General features: G+C 47.1%; 1 protein-coding gene across 2 annotated transcripts; it reads left to right on the forward strand.

Annotated features, from left to right (window-relative positions):
* Window positions 1–940: 940 nt before the first annotated feature.
* On the forward strand, window positions 941–13,071 carry Izumo2 (IZUMO family member 2). Of its 2 annotated transcripts, XM_028788795.1 has the most exons (7): window positions 941–1,179; window positions 1,261–1,335; window positions 2,477–2,563; window positions 2,756–2,776; window positions 5,284–5,364; window positions 8,578–8,701; window positions 12,967–13,071. In XM_028788795.1, the coding sequence occupies exons 1-7, from the start codon at window positions 948–950 to the stop codon at window positions 13,007–13,009; spliced, it is 663 nt and encodes a 220-aa protein (XP_028644628.1). In that variant the 5' UTR covers window positions 941–947; the 3' UTR covers window positions 13,010–13,071. The 2 variants fall into 2 exon arrangements, with proteins under 2 accessions (XP_028644628.1, XP_028644629.1); XM_028788796.1 differs by lacking the exon at window positions 5,284–5,364.
* Window positions 13,072–16,913: the final 3,842 nt, after the last annotated feature.

The following is a 16,913-nucleotide window of genomic DNA, read 5'->3' on the forward strand; positions in this document are numbered from 1 at the left end:
TCTCTCTCTCTCTCTCTCTCTCTCTCTCTCTCTCTCTCTCTCTCTCGGTCCAACTTCTAGAGAGCCTTTCACTCTTCCCCCTTCCCCATAATAAAATTTTTGCCTTAGACCTACTGTGTGCTGTGATCGCCTAATGGCACAGCTTGGCTGGGTTCTGCCAAGATATCTTTCTCTGTTTCTCCTAGTGTTGAGGATTTGCTGAGCCATCTCACTGGCCCCTTGAACTTTTAAAATTGGAGTTAAAATTGGGTAAGGTACTGCACACCTGTAATCACCACTATCAGGAGGCTGGGACAGGAGGATTGGGAGTTCAGTGTCATCCTTCGATGAATATAAAATTCAAGGCCAGCCTGGGCTGTGTGACACACTATCTTAGAGAAATCAGGATCGAGGAGGGCTGAAGAAAGGAAGAAGAGAAAAAGGAACTGGGAGGTGGGTCTAGGAGTATTTGGGGCAATGAATATGGTCAAAATACATTATATGCATTTGAAAGTCTCAAAAATTATTTATTTTTTAAAAAAAGTATTTCAAGACAAGGTCTCATTATGTAGCCCTGGCTGTCCTAGCGCTCACTAATGTAAACCAGTCTGGCCTAGAACTCAGAGATCCACCTGTCTCTCCCTCTATAGAGCTGAGATTAAAGACATGCCTGGCCTCAAAAAAATAGTAAAATATTTTAAGAGAGAAAGAGGAGAAAGAAAGAAATGTGAGGAGGAAGAAAGGCAAGAAAATCTTTTGAATTAGTAAATTTGAACGACAGTAAGGCAGGATACTTCAGTGTTTCTCAGCCAGGCTTAGGGAGTGGGGGTGCGGGGGAGGGGGAGGGCAGGGGTTAGAACAGCACCCAGCAGGTGCTCAATAAATATGTTAAGTGACTGGATTCTAGAGCTTCTGATACACTACAGAGCGTTCTGGGGCCTCCTCTGTGATGTCACAAAGTCCCCACCATGCCTTTGGCCTTGACCGTGGTACTTCTGTGTGGCCTGGGCGGCCCCGGGGGATGGGGCTGTCTGCAGTGCGACCAGTCGGTACTAGATGCGCTCAAGCAGCTGCGTGAGGCCATCATCACCAAGCGCTTCCACCTGGAAGGGCTGCAGGCGCGCGCGCAGGCCCTGCTGTTGAGCATGGAGGGGCCTTTCTTCAGAGACTATTCAACGAACGCGTTCGTGGGGAAAGTGGGTGTGTGCTTGGGTGCGTGGGGGAGAGGCCCGGGTAGCTGTGGGCCTTCTGACGTGACACAGCCTCCTTTTTGGTCTGCAGTCGTGGATCAACTGGAAAAAGTGGTGACATCCTTCAAGAACCAAAGCCAGTATATAAAGGCTAACTCTAAGACAGGTGGGAGACCCTTCAGTCACCTCCTGGCCTTCCTTTCTGCACCCCAGTGCTTCTCCTCTGGGTAGCTAACAAAGGCATGTGTCCTTTGCTGTTACATTATCAGGCAGACTTTTGAGAAAAGGTTGAGAGGGAGAAAAGCTGAGGCTCAGAGAAGCCAGGTGACCTGTCCAAAGTCACACAGAGTTGAAGATGTATGCAGGACACTGCCATCTCTAAGATGCCCATCACAAGGTGTGCTTGGCCACACAGTTCTGTCTTCTTGTGTTTCTCAAACACTGCGATTTTTACAAATGGGGTGGTTTTGCCAGTGTCTTGCTGAAAGACCACATTTCCCAGCGTCCTTTGCAGACCACAGAAGTCATTTCAATGGTATAAGAGGTGGCTTCCCATCTTCCTCTGTAGGCATTCTGGCCATCTACCCCTTGGCGGTGAATAAACATGGTCCCATCTAAGGTCAGACAAAGTATCTCTTTTTGTCTCTCTACAGCTGCCTTTTTTTAAAAAAAATTAATCCAACATTTGTAATAACCTTCCACTAGTGAGTAAACCTGTGGCCTGTCATCCTAGTAACTCAAGAAGCTGAGGCAAGAGGACCATGACTTTGAATCCCTCCCTAATTAGAGTTAAAGCCAGCCTTGCAGCTCTTGAGAAGCAGATAAGCAGCTGTTTCTAGGTGCCAGGATTCATGGAACCCAGCCATTATTCAAGTACAAACAAGTCCGCACACATATTTTAAGTCTCAAACACTTGGGAGCCTTCTAGAATTCAGATTCTTTCTAGACACTCAACGGGTCATTTTTGCAAAGAACCAAAATGAAAACCTCTAAAACCTGGAGCACTTCTTAAAATTTTATGTGTATGGGCGGTATTTTTTTCCCCTTCTGCGTGTAGTATATGCCATTTGTGCATGCAGTACCTTTGGGGGTCAGAAGAGGGCATTAGATCCCCTGGAACTGGAGTTACAGGTGTTTGTGAGCCACTATGTAGCTGCTGGAAATTGAACCTTGGTTCTTTACAAGAGCAGACAGTGCTCTTCACCACTGAGCCATCTCTGCGGCCCAGTTTGACAGTTCTGGAAGTGGTTTGAGGCTTGATGAGGACCTGCACCGACGAGCATCTCTTCCCTCTCTTCCCTCCTCAGATGCTCCCCTGCTGGAAGAGCTGGTGAGCTTCAGGGAGCATGTCATCAAGGAACTAAAGAGAGCATTAAGAGACTATGAAACGAAAGGTGCCACCCCTTCTCCCTCACCCAGCCCCCTCCCTCCCAAAAGCATTTCTGTGACTCTCAGCATTCCCATCTTGCCAGCATTCCTTCCTCCCCTTCCCCTGATTTTCCCCTTCCCTTCCTTGCTCCCTTCCCAATTAAATTCTCAAACCACCATATCTGCCCATCACTCATATCATCTCTCTTCTCTTTCAGCCTGTAACCACAAAACTTGTCGTGAGTCCTGCTTTTCCTATCCAACTCCCCCTCCCACACCTATCCCCCATTCCTCCCAAATCAAACCTCAATGCCATACTTTACCACAAAACCATGAACCCCTCGTCATCGAGGGAGGGTGATTTGCTGTGTGTGCATACATGTACATATGTGTGTGTACTTGGATGCATGTGTGTGCTCACATGCTTTTGTGCATGAATGTCTGTGTGAACACATGTGTGCATGCATGGGGGCATGTGTGTGCACATGCATGTGTGTGTGTGTATGTATGGGCATGCAAGCATGCATGTGTGTTTGTGTGCATGCACAAGTGTGTGTATATGTGTTTGTGCATGAATGTGTGTATGTGCCTGCACACATATACATTTGTATGCATGTGTATATGTGCACATATGAGTTTGTGTGCATGCACAAGTGTGTGTATATGTGTGCATGTGTGTGCATGCATGTGTGTATGTGCACATATTTGTGTGAACACATGTACGTGTGCATGCCTTTGGAAGCCAGAGGAGCAACCCCAGTAGCCATCAGTTATTTTAAGTTGTATGAGTGTTTGCATGTATGTATGTATGTATGCATGTAAGTATGTATGTATGTATGTATGTATGTATGTATGTATGTACACACACCAGACGTGTGCAGTGTCCCTGGAACTGGAGTTGCAGAAGGCTGTGAACTACAATGTGGGGCTGTGATTTGAGAATTAGTAAGTTTTTTGATCTGTTGAGCCATCTCTTCAGCCCCACCCGGGTTTCTGAGATGGGGTGTCTTGGTGTCAGAAGCTCACTGATCGGGCTGACTGCCCAGTGAACGCCTGGGATCCCTCTGCCTCTGTCTCAGAGCTCCAACTACACATAATGCCACCTCCAACTTTCTGTTCTAAACATTGAATTTGAATTTTCATGTTTCTAAGGCAGCCATTCTTATCCAATGAGCTATCTCTGCCTCACTCCCCTCCCCCATGGCATCTGTTTTGACACAAGATCTCTCTCTGTAACCCATGCTGATCTGTAACTCATGGCAGTCCTCCTGCCTCACCCTCAACAGTGTTGGTATTTCATAAGTCACCAAGACAACCTCAAGACTTGCGGTGGGTCTATTTTGCTTGTTTGAGATGGGTTTCTCTGTGTAGCTATGGCTGTCCTGAACTCACTTGGTAGACCAGGCTGGCCTAGAATTCACAAAGATCCTCCTGCTTCTGTCTCCAGAGTGCTGGGATTAAAGGTGTGCACTACCACCACCCAGCTTGCTGTTTTGTTTGTTTGCTTATTAGGATGTGTGTGTGTGTGTGTGTGTGTGTGCTCGCACATGCTCACAGCACACATATGGAGGTCAGAGGATAACTTAGTACTCTCCTCCTTCCCTATGGGTCCCTGGGATTGACCTCAGGTCACTAGTCTTGTTGGCAAACGCCTTTACCAGCTGTGCCATCTCGCTGGCTCTTCAAGATTTGCTTTTTGAGGGCTAATGAAAATGATTACAGCCTTTGAGCTGGGACCTCAGGAAATCTGTAACTGTGAGTACCATCCGGTATGTGGCATTTATAGTAGCCTCTAAGACTAGGGAACCACACAGAAAGTTTGACAGCCTGTGATACCCAACACAGCTCTCACTTTCCTTTGATTCAGAAGAGGGCACAAGTGTGTAACTCAAGGCAAACGGATCCTGGGAAATGTCTTCCCTTCTGCACAGGAAGAGGAGTCAGATGAGCCTGCACCACGCCCATCTTTGCCAGAGGAGGCTCCAAGACCAAAAGTAGCACATCTAAAAATTAATAAATGTTGAGGCCAATGAGGTGGCTCAGAGGGTAAAGGTGCTTGCTTTAAAAAAAAAATTGACAATCTGAGTTCGGTCCCACATGATTGGAGGACAGACTCCTCTAGGTTGTTCTCTGGTCTCCATCCATGTACATCCGTGTGAATGAACACAGGAAATACATAACATGTCAAATGACAGCAACTAAAGAATGTTTGGTTAAGTTCTGCAAGTGGGAAGAGGCATGGCTGGCTCAGATCTACTACAGAAGCTCCTGATGGCGGCTGAAGCAAGACAATCACAAGTTTAAAGACAAACTTGAGTAACTGAGCAAAATCCTGTCTCAGGATTAAAAAAAAAAAAGTGGACTTGCAATGTAGACCAATAGTAAAGCGTCCACCTAGAGTCCCCAGTGAGAGGCCGTGGGTGTGACTCAGGGTGTGACTCAGCAGTAGAGCCCCTGCCTAATACTCAAGACTCTGAGTTTAATCCTTAGCACACACACTCCTAAATATTCTGTGATCAGAACATTCAGGCAACTGGCCTGTGGACATTCCACTGAATCTTTCAAAAACCATTTCTCACATAAACGGTCTGCATTTGCTCCACCTGCTGTGCAGGGGCAGCAGCTTCAGCAACACTCATGGCCCTGGGGATCCCACTTTCTTTCCCCCTTATCTCCCCGCCCCCCCCCCGTTCTTGCCAGTTCTTGGGGTCTGCTTTTCTCCATATCTCCCTTTTGCCTCGCCCAGACTCGTTCAAAGAGAAGATCCTGGACTGTTTATATTGCAAGAAAACCATTCCCAAGTGCATCAAGGAAAAGTACTGCTTCGGTAAGCTGTGAGTTTGGAAATGCCAGGGGTAGCATACAAAAGAAAGCTGTGTTCCTGTAGAGTGGTTTCAAGGCTCCCCACAGTCCTTGTTTCAAGGTTCCCCATAAGCACTTGGGAGGCTGAGGCAGGAAGATCTGAAGTTTAAGGCTAGCCTGAACTACATAGCTTCTGTCTATAACCTTATCACTAGGGGGTGGGGTAGTGGGGGAGATAAGTAGATTCCTGAAACTCACTGGCCAGCCTGGATGAATTTGCAAGAACTAGGTTCAATGAGACACCCCACATCAAAATCATGGTGGAGAGGGATTAAAGAAGATGCCTAACCTCTGGTACAAATAGAAACACAATCACACACACGCACATGCACACGCACACACACGTACACACACACACATGCACACACACGCATACGCACACACGTATTTAAAAGATCCTCTCTCAGAAAACAAGGTTTGTGTTTAGATATTCTCATATGTGGAAAGCACAGAGAGACTAACTCAGTCACTCAAACATTCTATACACACCCAATATCCTTACAGATGGTGCAGCTCCCCCCCCCCCCGGGCCATCACTCTGCTATCCCTACCCTATCACGGCTCCCCTCCCTCTCTTCAGGTCTCAGGGCCTCTTGGTGACACTTCCTGAAAGATCAGTTTGCATTGAACTGCAATGTTCCTCTGCCTGTGTTTCACTCATTTTAGTCTTTGCTGTAGATTTTATTCTCTTTAACAATTTATTTTTACTGGAGTTACAGACAGTGGTGAGCTACCATGTGGGTGCTAGGAATTGAACTCAAGTCCTCTGAAAGAGCAGTCAGTGCTCCTCTCCACTCACTGGGCTATCTCTCTATCCCCTCTACCTTTATCTTTATTTTTTATTTTTTTTGCCATAGTGTTTGTCTCAGTCAGTGTTCCACGGCTGTAAGGAGTTACCATGACTATGGCAACTCTTGGGGGAAAGCACTTAACTGGGGCTGGCTTAGTGTTTCAGAGGTTCAGTCCATCATCATTTACGCCATTTTCATTCAAACCACCGCATCACACTCCTTGGCTACAATAGCCTTGTAGCCATATCACAGTGCAATCATTTACTCCAACTTCAGATGGCCCCTTAGTCTATCACAGCCTCCACTCTGTTTTAAAGTTCAAAGTCTCCCTGAGTCTCACACAACCTCTTAACTGTAACTCTCTGTAAAATCAAAACAGAAAACAGACCACATATTTCAACATACAATAGCACAGGATTAATATCCCAAAAGGGAGGAAAGGGAACATAGTGAGGATATGCTGGATCAAAGCTAGACTGAAAACCAGCTGAGCAAACTCCAACTCTGCCTCTTTGTGGCTGATGTCGAAGCACTCTTCAGATCTCCAACTCCTTTCAGCTTTGTTGACTGGCACACACTTCTTTCTCTTGGGCTGGTTCTGCTCCCTGTTAGCAGCTCTCCTCAGCCGGTGAGCCATGGTTCCAACATATCCAACATCTTGAGGTCTCCAAGGCACTCTAGGCTTCACAGCTTCACTCACTGGTGTCTCTGGGTCTCCATGCAGGGACATCTCTGACACGTGCCTCGCCTCAGCGGCTTTCCTTAGTCGTGAAGGGAGATTATAAAACCCCTTTCTTCTATCCTTGACTCTAAAACTAGAACCATGTGACCAAGGTGAGGCATAGTCCATTGTCGTCATGGCAGCACACAGGCAGACACGATGCTGGAGAAGTAGTGGAATGTTCCACATCCAGATCTGCAAGCAGCAGGAAGGGAGGGAGACTCTGAGCTTAGAATGGGCTTTTTGAATCCTCAAAGCCCACCTCCAGTGACACCTCTAACAAGGTCACACCCCTTTCAAACAGTGCCACTCCACCATGGTAACCAAGTATTTTATGAGCCTGTGGGGACCATTCTCATTCAGACCACCACAGTCTTTAAGAATCACGGGTATCTTCCTTCTGCCATACAGAATGTGTGGCTCTAAGGATATTGTCTCTTATAACCACAACAGTCTCTTGATAACAGAGACGTTCCCTGTGCATGTGTGTGGCATGTGTGAACATGTGGCTGTGGAGAGGAACATGCACAGGCCAGGGGAAGATGCCAGTATCCCCTCTGTCTCCCTCCAACGTGCTCCCTCACAAGAGGCTCTCTTGATGGATCTGGAGCCTGACTGGTATCCAAGAAGTCTCAGCAATTCTTCTGTCTCAGCCTCCCACAGCCCTGGAGCTTAGAGGTGTGTGTGTATAACTATATCCAACTTTTTATGCAGGTTCTGAGATTCAAACTCAGGTCCTCATGCTTGTGTAGCCAGCATTACCTGACTACTGGGCCATGTCCTTAGTGACACCAGACAATTTTACACCTGTCTACCAATGTCCCTAATTGTCACCTGAATCTTCTCCACAGCTGACGATTTATTCTAATTAGGACCCAACACAAGGACTCACCTCATTTTTGTTTTTCCACTTGTTTAGTTTAGTTTAGTTTAGTTTTTTTGATTAGTTGAGACAAGACAAGATTTCCCTATGTAGACCAGGCTTGCCTGAAATTCACATAGATCTGCCTAACGGTGTGTGCCACCCTACTCAACTTATTTTTATTTTTAATCAAAAAGTTTATTCTTTCAGTGTGTCCAGAGGGTGGGTAGGACACAGTTACAGTTTGGAGGTCAAGACAAGAGTCTTGGTTGTAGAAAGAGTTGCAGGGCTGAGGAGAGAGGAGAAGATGCCAGGAAGCCCTTGGGGTGGGGGGTGGCTATGGTCTTCAGCTACAGCGCATGCTGCCAGGATTATCTGTGTTTGGTGTCCCGGGGTTGATGCCTTTCCATTTCCTTCTCTCCCTTTTCCATTGCTCTTCCCCTCATTTCCCTTTTCCCCTTCCTCCTTTTTGAGAGATAGGTTCTCACTCTGTAGCCCAGACTGCCTTCAGCTCAGAGTAGTCCTCCTGCCTCAGTGTCCCAAGTGTTCAGATGATAGTTGTGAGCCACCACACCCAACTCTTTCTTGGGTTTGGGTCCAACTTCTTGCCTCCTTTTCCTAGCCAACAAGAAGTGTGGTTCACTTAGCCCTTGGTTTGGGCGGTTGCTGGTTCAGGCTGGGCTGCAGTGTCTGCCCTAGGTGAACAGTTAATCCATTGTGCTGGGTGGGGAGCCCTGAGCAGGTGAGGTGGAGGAGGTTGTAAGGGCAATAGTTTGAAGCTGAGTTCCACTTCTCTCTATCCAGAGGATGGGCAGTTCCGTATGACTCTGAAGTTCCAGGCTGACAACAAACTGAGGAGCATGGTGTGGGTGGGAGACTTGGTGACGGTGGGATTGGCTATCCTAACCTTCTTGGTCATCCTGATTGCGTGAGTAATTCCGAAACTCCTTTGTCTCCAAGTCACTTAGATGTGGATAACAGCCAGGTGTGGTGGTCCACTACTATGGTTCCAGCACTTGGGAGGCTTGAAGCAGGAGGATGGGTATAAGTTCAAGGCTCGTCTGAGCTACACAGAAAGATGCTATCTCAGAAAGCGGGGGATGGGGCTTAGGTGGCGGAGTATTTGCCTAGTATGCTCAAAGCCATGGGTTCAACCCCCAGGTTTAGATGATTCAGGTGTGGTGTCACACATTTGCCATCACAGCATTTAAGACATGGAGGAAGAGGGTCTCAAGTTCAAGGTCATTGTTGGCTAAATAATAAGTTTGAGGCTAGCCTGAGCTACATGAGACCCCATCTCAAAAAAAGAAAGACAGAAATGGGGCTGGAAGAGTGAGAAAGGAAGAAAAAAATGGATGCATTAGGGGGTCTTTGATGTCCCCATCACCATGCCCTTCAGTTCCGGTCCCACTTTGCTGTTCTTTGTCTCTCCTACATCTCTTTTGAGACTGTTGTTGTTGTTGTTGTTGTTGTTTTGAGTCAGAGTTTCACTGTGTAGCCCTGGCTATACTTTAACTCACTCTGTAGACCAGGCTGGCTTCAAACAGATCCTACTGGCTCTGCCTCTGGAGTGCTGGGATCAAAGGCATGTGTCACCACTGCCAGCAAGACATTATTTTTAATTATGTATGTGTGTGTATGTCTTGGTGTGGAGTGTGTATATATGAGTGCAGGGCCCATGGAGGCCAGAAGATGCAGGAGGATTCCTGTGAGGTGAAGTTGAAGTAATTGTGAGCTGCCGTGAGGGCCCTGGGAACCTAGCTCGCTTCTCTGTAAGACCAGTAAGTGCTCTGAACCCTTGAGCCACCGCTCCAGCATGGCCACCTCTCTTTCCCTTACCTTCTCTCTTTCCTTCTCTCCTCTCCCTCTGCCTCGAATTTTCTCTCTCCCTAAATCACAAAGCTACAAAAGTCCCCAGCTTTCCCCTATCCATGTGGTCCCTTCCTCCATTAAAAACAGTAGAAGTAGAAGAAGGAGGAGGAGGAGGAAGAAGAGGAGAAGGAGGAGGAGGAAGGAAGGAAGGAGGCAGAGGAGGAGGAAGAGGAAGAGGAGGAGGAGAAAGAGGAAGAAGAAGAAGAAGAAGAAGAAGAAGAGGTGGAGGAGGAAGAGGAGGAGGAGGAAGAGGAAGAGGAAGAGGAAGAGGAAGAAGATGAAGAAGAAGAAGAAGAAGAAGAAGAAGAAGAAGAAGAAGAAGAAGAAGGAAGAAGAAGAAACAAGAAGAAGAAGCACATGCCTTTAATCCCAGCACTCAAGAGGCAAAGGCAGTTCAAGACTAGCCTGGTCTACATAGTTCCAGGACAGTCAAGGCTATACCACCATATATATGCAGATCCTGTCTGAAACTAAAAGAATGGATGTGCAGATCATATCAAGGTTTGCCTAGCCAGATTGTTTATATATTCTTCACCAACATTGTCACTGATATATGCATTTGTTAAACATTTTTGAGACAGAACACTGTAAACTTGGCTAGTCTGGCTCAATATATAGTAGACCTCGCTAGTCTCCAAATCACAGAGATTCACCTGCCTCTGCCTCTCCAGGGCCGAGAAGAAGAGCAAATGGCACCATGCCCAGCTGTTAATTTTTTGAGACAGGATCGCATGTATCTCAGGCTAATCTGAAACTCCTTATCTTCTGCCTCAGGCTTCTTATGTGGGGATGACAAGCACTAGCCTGGCATTAATGATGAAACCTAACAGCTCATGGTACATAGCCAGAGCACACAGGTGGGACACCTCTACCTATGAGATTGCTTAAAGCCACAGAAATTTACTCTTGGGAGGAATGGGGGCATGGCTCAGAGTGGGAGCCCTTGCCTAGAGTCCCCCAGTGAGAGGCTGGGGGTGTGACTCAGCGGTAGAGCATCTGGCTCTACCAGCATATGGCTGAGAGGTAGAGCATGTGTGAAGCCTATTTTCAGTTCTTGTCTCTTGACGTTATTATCTAGGGCTGTCCAGATGGCTCAGTGGGTAGGTCATCTGCCTGACAACCTGAGTTGGCTCCCCAGGACACACATGGCGGAAGGAGAAAATTGGCTCCCATACCTCTGCTGACATTCACACGTATGCTACCACACACACACACACACACACACACACACACATATAAATAAATGCAGAATATGTAAAGTTCTGAATTTGTAGGCCAGACATCCTATATTACCAGTTAACAAAGGATGCCCTGAGGGTGGACTGCTTATTCCACATGAGTCTCCCGCTGTCCTTAGCAGCTGGGAGCCCTGGACATTCCTTAGTTTGTATCTTCCAGCTGAGCTTTACCTCTGACTTCATGTAACTGGAGTCCTTGGCCAGCAGACTCCAAATGACTGGGTCAGCCACTTTCCCCAAAGGCAAACAAACAGAAATCCTTGGTGGGTAGGAAGGAAGACATTCTCATCACGGGAGCCATGTTGGGAAGATGAAATTCAAGTATTGCAGTTGCAGCTTGGTGACTAGAGACTCGAATTTAAACAAGGGAGGACCTGGCATATGAGTAGGGGCCGTGAACAGGTCCAGTCAACATGTGGTTGACTGAGCCATTAATCTCAGACCTGCTCCTGCAGGTTGGTGTGAAGTCAAGTGCTGGAGGGAACAAGCCTGTCCCACGAGGCCAGTGCTGCTTGGTGTGAGCTCATCCCAGGCTCATCGATTTCTGTTTTTATTTTTAATTTTCATGTGAATGGGTTTTGTTTTGTTTGCCTACATATAAATTTGTGCACCATGCGCCTGCCAGAAAAGGGCATTGGATCCCCTGGGACTGGAGTTACAAATAGGTCTGAGCCACCATATAGGTAAAGGGAATCAAATCTCTGTCCCCTGAAAGAGAAGCTAATGCTCTTAATCTTTTAGCTATCTCTCCAGCCCACCCAACCCCGCCATGCTTCTGTTATCCAAGGAGACCAAGGGCTTAGGACAATGACCAAACACCTTTAGGCTGGTCTGGAACAGGATGCTGTAAACAGCTGGCAATAAGTTATCTCAGTTGTTCTTAGCTTTGTGTCTTCAGTTTGTAAGTAGGAAAGAGGCTAAGTCTGCCCAGATGCTAGGTAGGTAATCCCCGTGCACAGGTAAGCAGGTAAGCAAGGAAGACAGATGAGAACTGAAGGCAGAGATGTCAGGCTTTCCTCTTTTTGCTTTTTTCTCTTTGATTTTAGGGGGCAGGGTCTCATGCAGCCCAGGCTAGTTTCAAACCCAAATCTCATGGTGTAGCTGAGAATGACCTGAAACTCATGTTCCTGACTCCAGCTTTCTAGTGCAGGTTTGCAGGTGTGCACTGCCATGTCAATGTCATTTAGAGGTGGAGAGGTCACATCCATAGCCTCATTTCGCTGTTCGGGCCCCAGCCAGGGACACTTAGGCCCTGTTCATTAGGTAGGTGCTTTGTTTTCTCTCTGAGACACACCGAGGCCTAGCCTTTCTCATATAATGACCCCAGTGTTTGAATACAGCCTGGATCTAAATCCACAGTGATGTCAGCTTGTCTTAATTATACCGACAAAGACTGTTTCCATAAGGGCCTCTTGGAAAGAAGCTGGGGAGTGGGAAAGTGGGGGACTTTGCTTTGGGAGGGGGTGTTATTGAGTCATGGTACTCGGTCTCCTGACTAGAAACAATATCTCTGGCTGAGGCTCTGATGTGTGGAGTCAGTTCTAGCCTCTGTCTTCCTCCATCCCACCCATCTACCTAACCTATCATCTATCTACCCACCTACCCATGCAGTCATCCGTCTACCAGCTATCTAGTTAGTGATTCTTTATCAATATATCCATGTATCATCTAGCTAGCTGTCATCTGTCTATCTACCTACCTACCTACCTACCTACCTCGTGTGTGTGTGTATGTGTGTGTGTGTGTGTGTGTGTGTGTAAGTGTAGCACATGCATGCCAAGACAGGCCTGTGGAGTCAGAGGATGACTTTCTAGAGTCTGTCCTCGACATCAGCTATGTGTGTCCTGAGGATCCGATCCAGATTAGCAGACTTGTTGGCAGCTTTCGTTACCTTATGAGCCATCTCACGAGCCATCTCACAACCCAAGTGTTTGAACTTTTTGAGATATGGTCTCACTCTGTAACCAAGGATAGTCTGGAACTCAGAACACTCCTCCTGTCTCAACCTCCCAACTGCCATAACAACAGGCATGCCCACTTCACCCACTTTAACCTTTTTCTTTTTCCTTCTGCTTCTGACCAGGGCTTGTACATATAGGCAAAACCGGAAACTCCTGCTGAAGTAGGCCAGTGACTTTGGTGTTTGTAAAAGGAAAATAAATTTAATAAAATCTGTGTGAATTCTTTAGTGTCTGTACCTTCCCTGTGGACACTTGACCCTTTGATTTTAATAAGTGCTCTCTCTGTGTGTAATTCTGGACATTAAACATACTCCCTAGTATGCTAGGCAGGCAAGCATTCCACCTCTGAGCCCCATCCTGGTTCTTTTTACCGTTTTCGGGGTGGGGAGGGCTCTCTTTGTTTTTGTTTGTAAGACAGGATGTGACAGTTAGCATTGTCAACTTGACAGAATCTAGAGCCTCGTGTAGGATGGGCATTCACACGACAGGTGTGGCGTGCATACATCGAGGTGTGCCTGCCGGTGGGGGTTGCACCATCCCCTGGATGAGATCCTGGACTGTATAAGTGCAGAAAAGAGCTCAGCAGCAACAAGCATAGAATAAAACCATTTAAGAGAAATAAAAAGAAACAAAAGGAAGGGCAGACAGAAGGAAATAAGAAGGAAGATGGGAAAGAGATAAGCATGGAGGGAGAGAAGAGAAAGCAAGCAAAAGAAATTGAGGGAGGGAGACAGTTCACATAGTTCAGGGCTTCTTGGCACCAGAAACTACATTTCCCAAAGGCCTCTGCTCTAAGTATCTCCTGCCTGAAAGTTGTATAAACATTGCTCCCCATTTATTCTCTGACTTGTCAATAAAAGCTGATCAGCCAATGGCTGAGCAAAAGAGAGAATAGGGATAGATTTCTGATCCCAACCAGGGAAGGGGAGAGACAGGGACAAAGATCAGAAGAGTGAGTCAGACCCCGTGGTGTTGAAGGTTTAGAACTGTGAACTTCCCAGTGTAGGTATTGGGATTTGAACTCAAGCCCTCTTCATGAGCAGTAAATGCCCTTAACTTCTGCATTGGCTCTCTAATCCCTGGTTTTGTAGAGTCCTGCACTTTAGGCTAGGCTGGTCTGGAACTCACTTTGTAATACAGACTAGCCTGGAGCTCACTATGAAGCCCAGGCTGGCTTCAAACTCACTGTGTAGTTGAGACTGGCCTCCAACTCACAGTAATCCCCCTGCCTGAGCCTCCTGAGTGCTGAGATTACAGGCATGCATAACCTGCCTAGCCAGGCTGTAAAACCCCTTAGATTCTCCCGAAGTCAGCCTTTGCCCATTCCCGTCCAGCCCAGTGGGAGTCAGCAGCTGCCTCCCTGGGTTCCCACAGGAATCCCCCTGGGACGCCAGTTCCACAGCTGTGATAATTGCCATGTTGTAATTCTTTAATAACCATCTGTCTCCCCTTCCCAGACTCCGTTCCCTAGAAGTCCTCATCCCATTATAATTTCAGCACAATTTAATTATCCATTGTTCATGTCCCTGGGAAATTCCCATGATGTGAGGGTAATGGCTAGACCTTAGTGGGAAGATTGTAGAAAGGAAGAAGAAAGAAAAGAAAAGGAAAGAGGAAGACCTCAAACACCCTTACATTTATCCCAATAAAGCATATTGTCGATAGAATGTTCGCCTCCCAGGCACAAAGCCCTGGTTTCCATCCCCAACCTGGAATAAACTGAGAGACCTGGTGTCCGACTAGAATTCCAGTATGTGGGAGTTGGCTAAGAAAGGTCAGTTCAAGGTCAGGGTAGGGAGATGGCTCAGTCCATAAAGTTCTTGCCTTTCAAGCTTGAGGATCTGAGTTCCATTCCCAGAACCCACACAAACGCTGGGTGGAAGAGTGCACACACAGCATGCAGGAAACTGTGGGTCCAATGCCTACTCCTGTGTAAATGGGTGTGGTGGTGCAAGCATGTAATTCTTGCACTTGGAAGGTGGAGGAAAGGAGGGCCAGAATTTCAAAGTAATCTTAAATTACAGCGAGCTGTGACTAGCCTGAAATACACCAGACCCTGTACACCAGGTCAGTTTTAGAGCCAACAGAAGTGAGTTTGGGTTCCCTTGGCCTAGGTGACCCTCTCGCCCCCAATGAATGCTGTCTTCCATGTATGATGTGACATTCTTTTATCTTCCACTCCTTAGGGAAGGGTCATAGTGAGGGGAAACTTTTATTGCCGGGCACTGTGGGGAGTTGGGGAGTCAGGGGCAGTGGGCTCTGAGATGAGACCTTAGGACAAAGTCTAGCAGACCTCACTCAGTAAGTGGAGCAGAATGTTTGTGTTCATCCCTGAGCCTCATCCCTGGGTCAGGATCTTGGGATGGCATCAGAGTTTGGGCCCTGGAGAATGCTGGACTTTCTCAAATATCTTGCACACAGTGGCTTGTGCGTGTGCGCGTGCGCATGCGCGTGTGTTACAGCTGCCGTCTGCATGCTTCACAAGCTCAGCTCAAGGATGGGATTAGCACTTTACCCATTCACGTATTGATTGTGATCATTTCCAGACAGTAAATGAGTACCAAGAAGAAGTGGAGCCAGGCATAGTAGTACATGTCTTTAATTTCAGTGCTCAAGGACAGAGGCAGGTAGATCACTTTGAATTTATCCAGCCAAGGCTATATTGTGAGACCCTGTTTCCAAAAAGAAGAGAAGAAAAAGAAAAGGAAATAGAAAAAAAAAAAAAAAAACACTCTCTATAGGCCTACCAGCAGAGGGCAGGAGAGCAGCGTGGAAAACCTCTTGCACTATGCTGCTGGCTTATCTTGTCCACCTTTGCACACTTGGTGACCTTCAAGGATGTCTTGGATGGACTTCACCATGGAAGAGTTGGGGCTGCAACAGAGCCTGGCCAGAAGGAGGTATACCATGTATCAAAGTTCTAGAATCTTCCGGCACTGGGTGAACCCTACCCAGCCTTCAAGGGAAGGCTGATCCCCTTTTTTTTCTAGTGTTTGAGACAGTGTCTTCCTCTGTAGCTCTGGGTGGCCTCCGACTGGATTTGCTGTCTCAGTGTCCCATTGCCAGGATCACAGGCATGTACCTCCACACCCTCTCCTGGACTTCTAGCTGTGCAACACCCCGCCTTCCATGGGTGTTCATAGCTCAGGGCTTTCTGTACAGGCTTGCAGGCTCCCCGCCTGGCCTGTCTTCCTCTCCCGTTTAAAAATAAAAACTGGTCCTTTACTGTATATATTTTTTCAATTACATTTATCTGTGTTTGCGCATGTGTACATGTGTGTTTCCATGTTGTAGGTGTGCATATGCCGTGTTTTGTGTGGCAGTTTTGTGTGACAACCTCTAGAGTCCATTCTCTCCTATCGTGGGTCCCAGGGAGTTAGACATGGTGACAAGTGTCTTCACCCAGTGAGCCATTTCACTGTCCCTCTTCTTCTCATTTTCAATGGCTGGTCCTTGAGGCATACGTCCTCTCTCTCTCTGAAAAGAACTCCCCCTGGGCCCATCCTCACCTCAAGCCCTCTTCCACCCACTGACCTCTGTGCCTAGTGTCTCCGGCTCCAGCAGCTCCCTGGAAATCTAGGTGACTATTTGATAGTTAAGTCACTGAACAAGGTTAGAACAGTTCATGGCGTGTGACGATGTTTAATACATGGTCTGTCCTAAGTCAGCAGTAATGATCACTATTGCTTCCATAATGAATTTGCCTGGACTCCTTCATATACAGAATCAAGATAGCTTAAGCAAAGGTTTTTAAATCTTATTTTTGTTTTTATTTTTTGCTTTTCAATACAGGGTCCTGGCGCTCCTGGAACTCACTTTGTAGACTAGGCTGGCCTCTAACTCACAGAGATCCACCTGCCTCTGCCTTCTGAGCTGGGATTAAAGGTCTACATCACCACTGCCTGGTGCAAAGTTTTATTTTTTTAAAATGATTTTTATTTTTTAGTGTGTGTGTGTGTGTGTGTGTGTGTGCGCGCGCGCGTGTGCAAGTATGGGTATGTACCCATGGTGCAGATACCCAAGAAAGCCAAAATAGGGCACTGGATGCCCTGGAGCTGGAGTGACAGAT

Source organism: Grammomys surdaster, unplaced genomic scaffold (assembly GCF_004785775.1).
Source record: "Grammomys surdaster isolate TR1022 unplaced genomic scaffold, NIH_TR_1.0 125769, whole genome shotgun sequence".
NCBI lineage: Eukaryota > Metazoa > Chordata > Mammalia > Rodentia > Muridae > Grammomys > Grammomys surdaster.